The 17,048-nt window shown below is 47.2% G+C and overlaps 2 protein-coding genes across 3 annotated transcripts in view; one reads left to right on the top strand and one right to left on the bottom strand.

The window, feature by feature from the left end:
* Positions 1-3,917, top strand: part of LOC121573532 (flotillin-2a-like) — a 53,473-nt gene extending 49,556 nt beyond the window's left edge. Inside the window, 6 exon segments of the mRNA XM_041885594.2 lie at positions 269-483; positions 892-943; positions 945-1,076; positions 1,308-1,329; positions 1,332-1,456; positions 1,943-3,917. Of these exon segments, the coding sequence (XP_041741528.2) occupies positions 269-483; positions 892-943; positions 945-1,076; positions 1,308-1,329; positions 1,332-1,456; positions 1,943-1,981 (585 nt within the window). The 3' untranslated portion in view covers positions 1,982-3,917.
* A 1,753-nt stretch (positions 3,918-5,670) lies between these two features.
* Positions 5,671-9,488, bottom strand: LOC121574319 (T-box transcription factor TBX6L-like). 2 transcript variants are annotated; one of them, XM_041886933.1, is made up of 6 exons: positions 8,954-9,488; positions 8,586-8,740; positions 7,136-7,282; positions 6,866-6,936; positions 6,431-6,551; positions 5,671-5,825 (listed from the first exon to the last, which is right to left on the bottom strand). In XM_041886933.1, exons 2-6 carry the CDS (start codon positions 8,646-8,648, stop codon positions 5,676-5,678), a joined length of 552 nt encoding a protein of 183 aa, XP_041742867.1. In that variant the 5' UTR covers positions 8,649-8,740; positions 8,954-9,488; the 3' UTR covers positions 5,671-5,675. The 2 variants fall into 2 exon arrangements, with proteins under 2 accessions (XP_041742867.1, XP_041742869.1); XM_041886935.1 differs by having other exon boundaries at positions 9,335-9,488.
* Positions 9,489-17,048: the final 7,560 nt, after the last annotated feature.

Here is a 17,048-nt window from a genome sequence, read left to right as displayed (position 1 = left end):
TGCTCTACCAACTGAGCTACAGGGGACTATCATTGCTCTAGATTCGGTTCACCATTAGCAGTTAATTGATGACGTCAAATCTAGGCCTAATGTGAAAGCCCCTTATTAGAGATTCACCCTGGTCATATTCATTAGTGCACACCAAAGCAAAACTTTTTGCAACGGATAAAGGACTACCTGCACAAGTTCAGGTATTCCCTTTTCATTTCAGCCCGTTTGATTCCGTTTAATTATTGGTGAATATGACCCATGCCTCTTCTCCCCCCAGAAAGCAGAGGCCCAGCTGGCCTACGAGCTGCAGGCTGCCAAGGAGCAGCAGAAGATCCGTCTGGAGGAGATAGAGATCGAGGTGGTTCAGAGGAAGAAGCAGATCACCATTGAGGAGAAGGAGATTGACCGCACGGAAAAGGAGCTCATCGCCACGGTCAAGAGGCCGGCTGAAGCTGAGGCCTACAAGATGCAGCAGCTGGCCGAGGGACAGAAGTGAGTGACCAATCACTGAGCCGCTCCCAGAATGCATGGAAAATAAGAACAATGTGTATGCTCGTTGGAATTCTGGATGCAAAGCAAGGTGTCATACTATAGGAAGTGAGTGAACCACCACTGAGCCTAGAGTGTCTGCCTTTCAAGTCAACATATGCAGCATACTGGGTGTAAGTTACACTCAGGCACAGGTCTAGGATCAGCTTAGCCTCTTCAAAATCCTACCCAAAATTCAAAAACCGATCAGTGTCTAGGGGCAACTTCATCTCACACTTACAGTAGTAGCTACTTGTATGCTTCGGGTGTGTAGAAGCTTGTCATGCTGTAGTTTAATGCAATCCAGTCTGCAATCCAATGATGTTGTTAGAGTTTAGCCCTTCACGTGCCCTCCTACCAACCCCTGAACAGAATGAAGAAGGTGCTGACGGCCCAGGCGGAGGCAGAGAAGATCCGTCGTATCGGGTGAGGCAGAGGCTGGTTCCATAGAGGCTATAGGGAAGGCTGAGGCTGAGAAGATGAGGCTGAAGGCTGAGGCCTACCAGCATTATGGAGAGGCTGCCAAGACTGCTCTGGTCCTGGAGGCCCTGCCTAAGGTCAGTGTGTCACGACAGGGGCATTTAACGTTGTGTGGTAAGGAGAAGTTGTCACAGAGCTGCACACAAGCATTTGATATAGTTTGTGTCTACAATATATCAATGTTATTTTTTTTTTTTTGCAACTTACCATTTTATTTGGTTTAAACATGACAACTAGAGGCTGTGTTAGATGAGTTCTCTCTGAAGAACACCCAGGTGAAGAAGGTTTGTGTCATTGTGTTGGTACAGATCGCTGCCAAGGTGGCGGCACCCTGGCCCGGACCAATGAGATCGTCATCCTGAGCGGGGACGGTGGCCGTGTGACCGGCGAGGTGAACCGCCTATTGGCTGAGCTCCCTGTGTCCGTCAACGCACTCACAGGGGTGGACCTGATGAAGGTGAGAGAGGGGGAAGGGGTTCAGTAGAATGGAGAGAGAGAGCCCATACTCACAAGCACTGCAGGTGTGAACACATTCCATAAATCGAGCATTCGTTAGCTATGTTTATAACGCTGAATCTATAGTATGCATAAACATTTGCACATTTGTACACCATAGAAATAAAATGTTGCTGTGAAGTCCCAAGTGGAATTGCAGTCATTCCAGAACATACTCCCTACAGATCCCCACCATGTTTAATCTTTGACTAAACTGAGTCTGACTGTCACTCTCTGTGGCTGCGTCTCAAATACCTCCCTATGTAGTGCACTACTTTTGCAGTGGGCTGTGGTCAAAAGTAGTGCTCTAAATAGGGAATTGGGTGCCATTTAGTACAGAGTTATGCGCAGATATCCAGGCAATGGCAATGGGCTAACTATTGTTGTTTGTCGCCATTGTTCCAGTGAAGCCTGCAGCTAACCCAGTCTCTCTCTTATCATCTCACAGATCCCTTTGCTTCAAAAGATGATCAACCCTCAAGCATGAAAACAATCCTGTACACCTTAACTCAATACATTTCTTTATGCACTCTTTAAATCAACTGCCTTCACCTAGAAACTCTAGAAAACAAGTAGTTTCTTTTTTCTTTTCTTTTTACTACAAAAGAGTCAAGCTGTTTTCATTTTCCTAAACCCCTGGTGCCTTAGCTCTATAGGGCCAGATCAGCTGTATGTACTACTGCTTTTTTGTTGTACTTTTTTTTTTTTTAAAGTAGTTACCCCATTCTGTTGTACTAACACTTGTCTACATTGTAGAAAAGGGACATTCATCATGATTGTTCAGTGCAGGCCTTGTTCTGGTCTGAAATGTTTGCCAGGTCTTCACCTTGTCTTCATTGTTATTATTTTGTTTGTTGTGTTACATAGTGCTTTGGATGTGCCCATGGTTTTGTATAGTTACTGAAAGTATTTCAGATATTTTGTCTCAAATTGAACTTTTTTCATTCTAATGTGTAGTCTGTGCCTGTTTACGATCCAAGTGGCCAAACCTCAGGAAAAGTAATGGTTTGGCAATTCTATAGTGTAGTGATACTATGGTGAACCTCCATCCACCATCTCAATGAGAGCTGTGGAAATATTGTCCTATCCCATCCTCATGTCATCTGCCTTGAGAGCAGAAACATTGGCATTCTATCTTATTCTTCACTAGAATCTTTCATTTCATTCTTCATCTTAGGAATGGTGTGCATTTTTAGGTAGACAAGACATACAAGACAAAGAAAACATAGACATTAACACATGTACATGGATCTACAAGTCTGTATGAAGCCATATACTGTCAACGTTAGCCTTAATATAGAGACCCAGGAGTCCTGCTAGCTTTCCTGATCATCTGGATTACCTCAATCAATCTAAGCTTTAATACTTGTTCTTTCCAACTATTGAGACATCATATGACGTGATATGCATTTCAGTCTCTTAGGTTAGCCAATGTTGTGTTATATCATCTTATGGTTACATTCTGTTAAGTTACATATTAGTTTATAAAGGATTTATCTCTACAGTTTACCAGACTCTTTACTTTCAGGATTGTACAGGGTGGTGCTTACTTTTTTTCTAGGAATGCAATGCTGCCACGACCTGTTGACCATCCAATAATCTATCCGTTTTCTCCACATTCCTTACCCAATGTGCTTTAAACACAAGAATACATTTCAGTTTGTTTCGCCACACATTTGAGTTGGACTGTCTTGTTGTGGAGTTCATTTTAGGTTGGCTTCATTTTATGAAAATACATTTTAGCGTTTTAGGGGAAATCTAACCACTTTCTGAACCAGTGACCTCAAGCATGGCATAATATTTTCAAATATGGATTTTTTTTACAGTAACGTTAACCCACTGCCAACGGTGGTATATCTCTGGTCTGGGGGAGAAATGTCATTATCTAATTCCTACTGATCACCAAAATAATACTTTATTTGTTTTATTATAATCTCCTCTTGTAAGATTTACATAGTAGACCAGACCGTAAAATGTGAGTGATAAACGGTGTGATACAGTACTGTAAATGTAGAAAGGAACCTGTATTCTGTTTCATGAAATGGCTGGTTTGAATTGTATAAGGTCGGAAATGTTGAAGTGTACTATCTGGACATACTGATGTCTTTCCCTGGTCAAATTGTGTTTTTGTTCAGCTGAAAAACACACATTATATGTAATTTTTTGGAACATAATTTGTGTGTCAACGCTCTTTCAAGAATGTTGCATGTATTACTATGAATGATGGTGTAATTTCAGCAAGGTAGAAGCAGTTTTCAGATCAGAAAATCTACCTTTCGGATCTAGAATGTAGTTGGAAGACCAAACATTGTATGCCTTTAACATGTATCTTTATCTATAGAGTATCTATAATGAAACATTTTAAATTGATCACCCATTATTGAAATGTATCTATTCAGACTCAATAAATGTGTTTGTGTGAATTCGTCCATTTTCTAGACTGTTACATAATACTGGAAAACTGGTCCAGCATGGATATTTCATCATGTGAACATCACACTCATATCCTCGAGTCACTCTGTGGCAAAGTATTATTATGTGCTTCCCTGTAAAAAATGTTCTGCCACCTCATAGTTTCCTCAGTATTCTTTCAGAGAATCTATTACAAGTGGCCTGTAACATTATCCTCGTCCCATACTGTTATGTGCTGTAGCAGGTGTAGCCAACTCTTCTGGCATGACAACGATAGACACTATCGGATGGGGCTAATGTTATCAGTTAACATCAGGAGTCTAAATATAATTTTCTATGTTTGATAAGCCACTGTTCTTCTGCATATACAGGTACATCTCACACAAAATCTCACATGATTTACTTTTATTTACGATGTCCAGAGAAAGGGAGAACATGTTAAATAGTGACATACTGAGTTCTAGTTCTGACATGATGGATATATTATTAGTTCCCCTTACTAATTATACAAATCAAATGTCAGGGCAAAAGAATCCCCAGTTCCTTATCCTAGCAAACCACTTGCCTATCCTACAACTGAAAAATATGTACATTTTAAACAACGTCTAACATAGCAAAGAGAAATGTGCTATACAGTTAGCTTGGAATGACTCTATTGCATTCATTTGTCTCAACTCTACTCAGAGGTGGCACTAGAGGTCGCCAAGTGGTGGGGCAAAATGTGAATGTCTACCTGACCTGTTGTGTTTACTGAACAAGAAATCGCTTTACTTGTTACTCTGTTAATCAAAATACAAGTCAAGCATAGGTGCCTTATAGGGGTATTCTAGAGATGAGGAGGAGGGGACTTTAGCGTCCACATGGCTATCTCTTAGTGGCCCCACAGAGTCCATCAAGCTGTTATGGTGGTAGAGCATCATGCTGTGGAGTGGCATGTACTCTGGCCCATGGTCAGGTAGTGGTGGGTAAGGCTGTGGTGGCCGGAGCTCCCTGTCCAGCCCCAGGCCTGGCTTCTCATACTGGGCCTGGGGCTGGAGCAGCTTCCTGAGTGGATCCCAGACCCTGCCCTGCAGTGGATCCTGTTGAGGACGTCAGTGAGGGGCCGGGGGCTGCCGGACACCGAGAGAGGATGGGCTGATCTCCAGGCTACGCAGGGCGCTCTCAGGGGAGGTGCATCCTGCTGAGCTTGGGGGTCAGGGGTAGGGGGTAGTCGAACTCAGCCTGCTGGGGCTATTTCTGGTGGGCCTGGTGGTGGTCTGCTGTGGGAGAGGTGAGGTGCTGGACCGCCAGGTCCTCTGTGGTGAGGTGGGTGAGGCCCCACTGGTCTGCTGCTCTGTGCCGGGGGCCTCCTGAAGCCAACAGACCCTGGGTGGTGAGTCTGGCCCAATGGAAGGTGTGGGAGGAAGAGAGGAGAGGCAACGTTTGGTAAACAAGTATGCCTGGCCTCCTTATGCTGCCCAGGGCTGAAATAGAACAACAGAGTACACTTTCAGATTATTAGCCTAGTTTATTTATCATAAATACAAATGTGAGATTATCATAATCATTAACAAATCAACATCCTATAGAAATACTGGACTGATAAGAAGAATACTTATGATTCTCGTTCACAATGAATAGCTGCTGATTTGATGTAATACACTTTTAAGATAGAAATAAATTGACAGTTTCTGAAACCAACAATCTTCATCATCCTACTGTTGTGTTGTGGGTCCTTGACCCCCCCCATCACTCCTGGCCACAGGGCAGGGCAATTGCAGCCCCCCAGTTCATGAAGGCAGAGATGATGGGGTTAGGAGCAGCAGAGAGAGACGTGATGTCATCAGTCCTGTATCCTGCTGCACCATGGGAATCCAATGAGCTAGAGCTGGAGACGGTAACGTCAGCCTCATCATCTGACTCCACTGGTCTGGATCGTACTGAGACAATTAAGGACAGGACAGAAGAGAGCCCGTATTCATAAAGTGTCTCAGAGAAGGAGTATTGATCTAGGATCTATGTAATCGTATTCATCGTTATCTAAAAGGCAAACTGATCCTAGATCAGTACTCCAACTCAGTTTATTTAGCACATTTTTCTTACTTACTTTTTAAAAACTCTGCATTGTTGGTTAAGGGCTCGTAAGCATTTCACGGTAAGCATTTTCACCTGTTGTATTCGGTGCATGTGACAAATACAATTTGATTTGGATTTGACTTTATGAATACAGGCCCAGAATGCTAGAACAGAGAAGATTCATTGAGATTCCTTTACCTTTCACTTTGACCAACTCTTTAAAATGATATAATATTTACTTTAGAGGACCGGTATAGAATAATGACTACGTACTGTAGATAGCCTACTAGTCTTCGGATTGTCTCGAGGAATTAATGACACCTGCTGGCTATTTTCTTGAGCAGTTTTCTTTTCCATGTTTGGCAAGCTCAATAGACAGCTGGCTTGACTATCATGGCTAGACTTTTCATTGTATAAAATAGAAATCCCTTATTTAGAAATTAGGTGTAGTGTTTACAATTTCCCTTACAGATGTTTCAAACATTAACAATTCTGTAGGCCTTTTGTGACTATCATTTGAAGGTTTTGATTCCATCTGGCGTTGTCTTTCATTTAGTTTGTCAGAGCTCTGACCTTCCTTTTCTCTGAACCTACAGAAAGAAAGAATTCACATTATTCACAGTTTCTTAGTAACATGATAGTGATGTGTACCAGTAAAGAGTAAAATAACATGGCACTTAATTGATCAGTGAGTCAACTAAGTACCATTCCAATTCTGCATAATCATCATATTTCCCACTGCGCTAACAGGTTTACCAAGAGGAACATATTGGGGAATAGATGACTGACCAACAAATATGATAATGTTATTCTGAGTCATACTGGGAGGAGTATTGCATCACTTTCAAGTGAGAGTTGCCGTTCATGTTTCAAGCTACTAGAAGGCTATCTGAAGGTCTCTCACCTTTTTCTGTTCAGCCCATTGTCACGAAAGCCTTTTGCAAAGGGGTTGTTGCCTATCTTGAGTTTTGTTATCTGTTGGGTAAATTAGCACGCCTCATTAATTATAGTATTACACATCTCTTATTATGCTCTCTTGTAGCAGCAGCATTTGACATCCCAGACTTTACGTGCACTGTCCATATTCACCCTCCAGAGGGCACTCTAATCAACACAATCAGAATACAGTTGTTCCAGTATCTCCTGTGAGATCCTAAAGGTGTCCTGGCCTTACCTCTGAGTTCTGGTAGGCAGTGACAGCTATGAAGGTTGCCTCAGGGAAGGTGAAGCGCAGGTAGTCCCCTGACAGAGGGTTGTGGGGGTCTGGAGACTGGACAATATGCAGGCGGGACTGGTACTTATGCATGGAGTGGAGAATCACCTGCAAAACATATGATACCTGTTACTAGTATTCAGTGGAGGCTGCTGAGGGGAGAATGGCTCATAATAATGGCTGGAACGGAGCAAATGGAATGGCATCAAACACGGAAACCATGTGTTTGATGTATTTGATACCATTCCACTGATTCCGCTCCAGCCATTACCATGAGCCAGTCCTCCCCAATTAAGGTGCCACCAACCTCCTGTGCTAGTATTGTAGAAAAGGCAGTAGTACAAACCTCTCCAGCAATCATTCCTTTATTCTATTATCTGTGCATCACATTACCCAAACATAAGTAACCTGCAATTTTGTTTAGATTTTACTTTCTTTCCATGTTTCAATTGACTCCCGAGTGGCGCAGTGGTCTAAGGCACTGCATCGCAGTGCTAGCTGTGCCACTAGAGATCCTGGTTCGAATCCAGGCTCTGCTGTAGCCGGCCGCAACCGGGAGACCAATGGGGCGGCGCACAATTGGCCCAGCGTCGTCCAGGGTAGGGGAGGGGAATGGCCGGCAGGGAGGTAGCTCAGTTGGTAGAGCATGGCGTTTGCAACGCCAGGGTTGTGGGTTCGATTCCCATGGGGTATGAAAATTAAAAAGAATAATGTATGCACTAACTGTAAGTCGCTCTGGAGCATCTGCTAAATGTAAATGTACGTTTAAAGACTCACTGTTGTTTATTAGGTAGAATGTTGAGTTGTTATCGCATATTGATAGGAATGTTTGCATATTGGAAGGTTCTAATTTATACCTTGAAATTAATTAATTTGTAAATGCTTTGGAGAGTTTTAATTATGATTTGACTACTGGCTCTGAGATTGTGCTGGAATGTGACAAGTAATGCTGTTTATGATGTAAAATATGCTGATGCAAATATGTTCTGTTTATTTTTAGAACACAATGCCATGTAGGTTGAGATGGAGAGTATGTGTTGGCAGGATGCCTAGTTTGAATGCAGTGGGTGAGGTAGGAGGTGATACAGGTGCAGGTCCTTGTCCTCTAACTGGGACACCTGCACCTGTATCACCTCCTACCTCACCCACTGCATTCAAACTAGGCAACCTGCCAAAACAAGTATGCCTGCCAACACATACTCTCCATCTCAACCTACATGGTGATATCCTCATATCTGCAGCAGTATCTGATGTATTTACAGAGGTATCTGATATGAAAACAAAGCATGTATTACTGTATTGTATCACCAAACTTAACATTCAGTGGTTATCATCTATTGCAACAGTATCATGGTGACATGGCACTTTTAGTGTCACAGATAGTGCCAGGGTCTTCCATGCCTAGCCTTACCAGGCCATTGGAGTTGAGGGTGTTGGTGAGTTTGAGCTTGAGCAAGGAGACTGGGCACTGCATCCACCTCTCCCCCAGGGAGGCTGAGTTTGGGTGGATGAAGAAGCAGTTGGGAAGGTGGGGCTCAGTAATACCACCCAGCGATCCCTACTCCACTGCACAGGACAGATGTATAGTGTCAATACATATGGATAACACAGTAATAAAAGCACATTCTGCAGTTATTATACAAGCATACATTAGTAAAAGCTTATCAAGCTCTATAAACACAATCACTACCCTGCAACTGTTTGTCAAACATGGTAGCCAATAGATAACAAAATAGAAATAAACAGTAATGCTGGGAGGGGTATGTGAGGTAGGCCTACCTTGTATTTGTTTTCATTAGACAGGACCATGTCCATTATCAGCATGTACTTTGCCAGAGAATTTAACCCTGTCACAGTGACTTTGCAGTTTGGAAACATGCGCCTATAACATTAGGCGGTAAATTTGAACGCGATTGAACTAACAGGTCGCCTCAATCGCTTATTCAATCACATAGAGCGGCAGGATAGCCGATACAACTTGTCCTTGAAATTATAATGGTAAATTCTCATTACGAAAGAAACATATAATTTCTCTAATAAACTCCCAACACAGCATAACTCTTAAAAAGCCTTTATTTTCCCACAAAATGACACAGATAGGACAAGGGATTATTATAAATGGCTACCGGTAGCTATTTATCATCCATCCACACATCCTACCTTCCTGTTTTGGTGATAAGCATCTCTGTTCCTATATCTCCAAACTGTTCCCATAGCTCGCGACCCTTGAGCGACACCCGGACTTGAAGAGTTGAAAGCTTGGTTTCACCCCCGATTTTACCACCGACAACGATGAGACAGCCTATAGGGAGGAGGTCAGAGACCTGGCCGTGTGGTGCCAGAATAACAACCTCTCCCTCAACGTGACCAAGACAAAGGAGATGATTGTGGACTACAGGAAAAAAAAAGAGGACTGAGCACACCCCCATTCTCATCGATGGGGCTGTAGTGGAACAGGTTGAGAGCTTCAAGTTCCTTGGTGTCCACATCACCAACGAACTATCATGGTCCAAACACACCAAGACAGTCGTGAAGAAGGCACGACAAAGCCTATTCCCCCTCAGGAGACTGAAAAGATTTGGCATGGGTCCTCAGATCCTCAAAAAGTTCTACAGCTGCACCATCGAGAGCATCCTGACTGGTAGCATCACCGCCTGGTATGAAAACTGCTCGGCCTCCGACCGCAAGGCACTACAGAGGGTAGTGCGTACGGCCCAGTACATCACTGGGGCCAAGCTTCCTGCCATCCAGGACCTCTATACCAGGCGGTGTCAGAGGAAGGCCCTCAAAATTGTCAAAGACTCCAGCCACCCTAGTCATAGACTGTTCTCTCTGCTACCGCACGGCAAGCGGTACCAGAGCGCCAAGTCTAGGTCCAAAAGGCTTCTCAACAGCTTCTACCCCCAAGCCATAAGACTCCTGAACAGCTAATCATGGCTACCCGGACTATTTGCACCCCCACCCCATCTTTTTACGCTGCTGCTACTCTGTTAATTATTTATGCATAGTCACTAACTCTACCCACATGTACATATTACCTCAACTAGCCGGTACCCCCCTGTATATAGCCTCCCTACTGTTATTTTATTTTACTTCTGCTCTTTTTTTCTCAACACTTTTTTGTTGTTTTATTTTACTTTTTTATTAAGAAATAAATGCACTGTTGGTTAAGGGCTGTAAGTAAGCATTTCACGGTAATGTCTACACCTGTTGTATTCGGCGCATGCGGCATATAAAATTTGATTTGATTTGAGATATGCATCTGTTGGTCACAGATAACTTTTTTAAAAGGTAGGGGCGGGGATCAGAAAACCAGTCAGTATCTGGTGTGACCACCATTTGCCTCATGCAGCGCGACACATCTCCTTTGCATAGAGTTGATCAGGCTGTTGATTGTGGCCTGTGGAATATTGTCCCACTCCTTTTCAATGGCTTTGCTTAGTTGCTGGATATTTGCGCGAACTGGAACACGCTGTCGTACACGTTGATCCAGAGCATCCCAAACATGCTCAATGGGTGACAATGTCTGGTGAGTACAGGCCATGGAAGAACTGGGACATTTTCAGCTTACAGAAATTGTGTACAGATCCTTGCGACATGGGGCCGTGCATTATGCTGAAACATGAGGTGATGGCGGCGGATGAATGGCACGACAATGGGCCTCAGGATCTCCTCATGGTATCTCTGTACATTCAAATTGCCATCGACAAAATGCAATTGTGTTCGTAGTCCGTAGCTTATGCCTGCCCATATCATAACCCCACTGCCACCATGGGGCACTCTGTTCACAACGTCAACATCAGCAAACCGCTCGCCCACAAGACGCCATACACGTGGTCTGCGGTTGTGAGGCCAGCTGGATGTACTGCCAAATTCTCTAAAACGATGTTGGAGGCAGCTTATGGTAGAGAAATTAACATTCAATTCTCTGGCAACAGCTCCGGTGGACATTCCTGCAGTCAGCATGCAAATTGCACGCTCCCTCAAAACCTGAAACATCTGTGGCATTGTGTTGTGTGACAAAACTGCACATTTTAGAGTGGCCTTCTATTGTCCCCAGCACAAGGTGCACCTGTGTAATGATCATGCCGTTTAATCAGCTTCTTGATATGCCAAACCTGTCAGGTGGATGGATTATCTTGGCAAAGGGGAAAAGCTCACTAACAGGGATGTAAACACATTTTTGCACCAAATTTGAGAGAAATATACTTTTTGTGCATATGGAACATTTCTGGGATCTTTTATTTCAGCTCATGAAACCAACACAATTAGTGAAAAAAATATCAGAATTGGGCTGCCTGTCTAAACGCAGCCTAAATGAGGCATTACTTACATAGGCTCATAGATCCATTGGTAGAGCAGTAGGCCATTTAAGATTAATCTCCATCACACTCTGTTCTTGGCAGTCTTTTCCAGCTCACTCCACCCTATGAAAGTTATTGGTGTCCGTCTCAAGATCCAGAGATGAGCCATGCCTCATTAGACAACCCTCAATTCCTCTTGATTAATAAATTGTGGACAAAAGACAAAATGTTGGAGCCATGAGTGTTTAAATAGAAATTTGTATTTACATCAATATCAACATCAGTTAGTGCTAGCCGGCCGGGTTCCTTGGGACGTCACTAACCATAACCCTTATCCAACCATTTAAAATGTCAACTTCAATGGGGGTAGAGATGTCCCAAGGATCCAGGATAGCATGGCCCTATCAACATCGAGACAAAAACTGTTGGAATACACATCCTGTAAAACAAAGGAAAACTACAAAAGTTAGCATACCCAGGTGAATAGATCCTTTGTGTCATAAATGCTGTAGGTGGGTGTAGTGGTGGAATCAAGCGCAGGACACCGAAGTATAGTCCAAAAGACTTTAGTGGAATATCCAACAAGGAAAACAGAACAAACTTGCCCGAAGGCGAAACTACGCACGTAGGCGACAAACAAAAGGCGCACTACACAGGTGCGTAAAAACGCTCCAACACAGTGGAGTAAAGCTCAACCGAGCGAATAAGGAAATCGACAAGCAAACATACGACAGGAACAATCACACACAAACACAGACACACCCAACGAGACTTAAATAGAACACTAATGAGGACTAACTAGACACAGGTGTACAACATCAAGACCAAACCAAACGAACATGAAACATAGATCGGTGGCAGCTAGTACTCCGGGGACGACGACCGCCGATGCCTGCCCGAACCAGGAGGAGGAGCAGCCTCGGCCGAAACCGTGACAGTACCCCCCCCTTGACGCGCGCCTCCAGCCGTGCGCCGACCCCGGCCACGGGGACGACCAGGAGGACGTGGAGCAGGGCGCGCGGGATAGTCCCGGTGGAACTCCGACAGGAGAGATGGGTCTAGGATGTCCCTCCACGGCACCCAGCACCGCTCCTCCGGGCCGTACCCCTCCCACTCCACGAGATACTGGAGACCTCCCATCCGGCGTCTGGAGTCCAAGATGGACCGAACGGTGTACGCCGGAGCCCCCTCGATGTCCAATGGGGGCGGAGGAGTCTCTCCTATCTCATTGTCCTGGAGTGGACCAGCTACCACCGGCCTGAGAAGAGACACATGGAACGAGGGGTTAATATTCTTATATTCAACAGGTAGATGTAACCTATAACACACCTCGTTCAATCTTCTCAGGACTTTAAAGGGCCCCACAAACCGCCGACCCAGCTTCCGGCAGGGCAGGCGGAGGGGCAGGTTTCTGGTAGAGAGCCAGACTCGATCTCCGGGTGCGTACACCGGCCCCTCACTGCGGTGGAGATCGGCGCTCGCCTTGTGACGAAGGACGGCCCGCTGCAGGTGGACGTGGGCAGCGTTCCACATCTCTTCCGAGCGCCTCATCCAATCATCCACCGCAGGGGCCTCGATCTGGCTCTGCTGCCATGGTGCCAGAACCGGCTGGTAACCCAATACACATTGGAAAGGGGTTAGGTTAGTAGAGGAGTGGCGGAGAGAGTTCTGGGCCATCTCGGCCCAGGGAATGTAACGCGCCCACTCCTCAGGCCGGTCCTGGCAATACGACCTCAGAAACCTACCCACATCCTGGTTAACACGTTCTACCTGCCCGTTACTCTCCGGGTGGTACCCCGAGGTAAGGCTAACCGAGACCCCCAAACGCTCCATAAACGCTCTCCACACACGGGAGGTAAACTGAGGGCCTCGATCAGACACTATATCCTCGGGGACCCCGTAATGCCGGAAGACGTGGGTAAATAGGGCCTCAGCGGTCTGTAGGGCAGTAGGAAGACCCGACATAGGGAGAAGACGACAGGCCTTAGAGAACCGGTCCACAACGACCAGGATGGTGGTATTCCCCTGAGAGAGGGGAAGGTCTGTTACAAAATCCACCGAGAGGTGGGACCATGGTCGTTGTGGAACGGGTAGGGGCTGTAACTTACCCCTGGGCAGATGTCGGGGCGCCTTACACTGGGCGCACACCGAGCAGGAGGAGACGTAAACCCTCACATCCCTAGCCAAAGTAGGCCACCAGTATTTAGTGCTAAGGCAATGCACTGTCCGGCCAATACCTGGATGTCCAGAGGAGGGTGACGTGTGAGCCCAGTAGATGAGTCGATCCCGAATCTCGAGCGGAACGTACCTCCGACCCTCAGGACATTGTGGAGGGCTGGGGTCGGTACGCAACGCTCGCTCGATCTCGGCATCGACCTCCCACACCACCGGTGCCACAAGGCAAGACTCCGGTAGTATGGGAGTAGGCTCAACGGACCTCTCCTCCGTGTCATACCGCCGGGACAGTGCATCTGCCTTACCATTCTGGGACCCAGGGATGTACGTGATTTTAAATACGAACCTGGTGAGAAACATACTCCATCGAGCCTGGCAAGGGTTCAGTCTCCTCGCTGCCCGGATGTACTCCAGGTTCCGATGGTCAGTCAAAATGAGGAAAGGGTGTTGAGCCCCCTCAAGCCAATGCCTCCACACCTTAAGGGCTTGAACTACAGCTAACAGCTCCCTGTCCCCAACGTCATAGTTACGCTCCGCCGGGCTGAGCTTTTTGGAGTAAAAAGCACAGGGGCGGAGTTTAGGTGGCGAGCCGGACCGTTGAGAGAGAACGGCCCCTATACCAGCCTCAGACGCGTCCACCTCAACCTGAAATGGAATTGTGGGATCCGGATGCGCCAGCACCGGAGCCGACGTAAACAGGTCCTTCAGTCTCCCAAAGGCCCTGTCCGCATCAGCTGACCACTGCAGGCGCACTGGACCCCCCTTCAGAAGGGACGTGATGGGAGCTGCCACCTGTCCAAAACCCCGGATAAACCTCCGGTAGTAATTCGCAAAGCCCAAGAACTGCTGCACCTCTTTTACAGTGGTTGGAGTTTGCCAATTACGCACAGTGGACACACGATCCACCTCCATTCTCACCCCTGACGCGGACAACCGATAACCCAAAAAGGAGACCGACTCCTGGAAAAACAGACATTTCTCTGCCTTGACATATAGGTCGTGCTCCAACAGCCTCCTCAATACACGTCGCACCAGGGTTATATGCTCGGCTCGGGTAGACGAGTACACCAGAATATCATCAATGTACACGACCACCCCTTGTCCCTGCATATCCCGGAAAATGTCATCTACGAAGGATTGGAAGACTGATGGAGCATTCATCAACCCATATGGCATGACAAGATACTCGAAATGACCTGACGTGGTACTAAACGCCGTTTTCCATTCATCGCCCTCCCTAATGCGCACCAAGCTATACGCGCTCCTGAGATCCAATTTTGTGAAAAACCGCGCCCCATGCAATGACTCCGTCATGGTCGCAATCAGAGGGAGTGGATAACTGTATTTCACAGTAATCTGATTGAGACCACGGTAATCAATGCACGGGCGCAACCCTCCATCTTTCTTTTTCACAAAAAAGAAACTCGAAGAGGCGGGGGAAATGGAAGGCCGAATGTATCCCTGTCTCAAAGATTCGGCTATGTAAGTCTCCATAGCTTTCCTCTCCTCTTGAGACAAAGGATACACATGGCTCCGTGGGAGCGCTGCTCCTGCCTGGAGATCAATCGCACAATCCCCCCTGTCTATGGGGGAGGCAACTGCGTCGCCCTAGTTTTGCTAAACACAAGAGCTAAATCCCCATATTCAGGCGGAATGTGCAGTGCGGGCACTTGGTTTGGACTTTCCACCGAAGTCGCCCCCACGGAAACACCCAGACATCGCCCCTCACACTGAGCAGACCACCCATCGAGAGCCCTCTGTTGCCACGAAATAGCAGGGTTATGGGTGCTTAACCAGGGAATCCCCAGCACCACTGGGTACGCAGGAGAGTCGATCAGATACAGCTGTATAGTCTCTTCATGACCCCCCTGCGCACACATCCTAAGTGGCGCTGTGACCTCCCTGATCAACCCCGACCCCAATGGGCGGCTATCTAAGGCATGTACGGGAAAAGGTTTGTCAACAGGTAGGAGAGGGATCCCTAACTCTAAACAAAACTTTCGATCAACAAAATTCCCAGCTGCGCCTGAATCTACTAGCGCCTTATGCTGGGAATGAGGTGCAACCTGTGGAAAACCAACAGGTATACAAAAATGCGCAACAGAAAGCTCTGGGTAAGCGGGCGTCTACTCACCTGGGAGGCCCCCCAGTGCGTGGCCTGTTGTCCTCTCCCTCGGAGAACCCTCCCCAGCACCTGGCCGCAGTGTGCCCTCCACGACCGCACTTGGTGCAGGAGACAGGCCCCCTCGGGCTCTTCCTCCTCCGCTCTCTAGCGCCAGCGCCCCCGAGCTCCATGGGGCACGGCTCGGAGGCGCTGGAGGGTGAAATGGACGGACCCCCCTCGGAACGTCCGCGGGTAGCTAGCAGGTTATCCAGCCTGATGGACATGTCGACCAACTGGTCGAACGAGAGGCTGGTGTCCCTACAGGCCAGCTCCCTACGGACGTCCTCGCGTAGACTACATCTGTAGTGATCGATGAGAGCCCGCTCATTCCACCCTGCATCCGCCGCTAGAGTACGGAATTCTAAGGCGAACTCCTGGGCACTCCTCCTCCCTGCCGGAGGAAGACCAGACGCTCCCCCGCCGCTTTCCCCTCCGGGGGATGGTCAAACACCGCCCTGAAGCGGCGGGAGAACTCGTCGTAGGTGATGGTGTTCGCGTCGATCCTCCTCCACTCTGCGTTGGCCCATTCCAACGCCTTCCCGGAAAGGCAGGAGATCAGGGCGGACACGCTCTCATGTCCCGAGGGCGCCGGGTGCACGGTGGCCAGGTAAAGCTCCACCTGGAGAAGGAATCCCTGACACCCGGCCGCGGTCCCATCGTAGGCCCTCGGGAGCGAGAGTCGAACTCCTCTGGGTTCCGGAGCGGGAATGGGCTGACTTCCCGATGGGGCTGGCAGAGAGGATGGCGGTGTAGGAGTCCCCCAGCCTCGGATGGTGGTGATCACCTCCTGCAGTGCGGACCCCATCTGCAGGATCTGGTCACTCTGTTCACGGACCCTGTCCTCCAGCGTCGCCTGGGCTGCTGCGGCTCCTGCTGATTCCATTCTTATGGTGTGTGATTCTGTCATAAATGCTGTAGGTGGGTGTAGTGGTGGAATCAAGCGCAGGACACCGAAGTATAGTCCAAAAGACTTTAGTGGAATATCCAACAAGGAAAACAGAACAAACTTGCCCGAAGGCGAAACTACGCACGTAGGCGACAAACAAAAGGCGCACTACACAGGTGCGTAAAAACGCTCCAACACAGTGGAGTAAAGCTCAACCGAGCGAATAAGGAAATCGACAAGCAAACATACGACAGGAACAATCACACAAACACAGACACACCCAACGAGACTTAAATAGAACACTAATGAGGACTAACTAGACACAGGTGTACAACATCAAGACCA

Source organism: Coregonus clupeaformis, chromosome 9 (genome assembly GCF_020615455.1).
Source record: "Coregonus clupeaformis isolate EN_2021a chromosome 9, ASM2061545v1, whole genome shotgun sequence".
In the NCBI taxonomy this organism is placed as follows: domain Eukaryota; kingdom Metazoa; phylum Chordata; class Actinopteri; order Salmoniformes; family Salmonidae; genus Coregonus; species Coregonus clupeaformis.
Note: the sequence above shows the minus strand (reverse complement) of the source record. Positions and strands in the feature narration are given on the sequence as shown.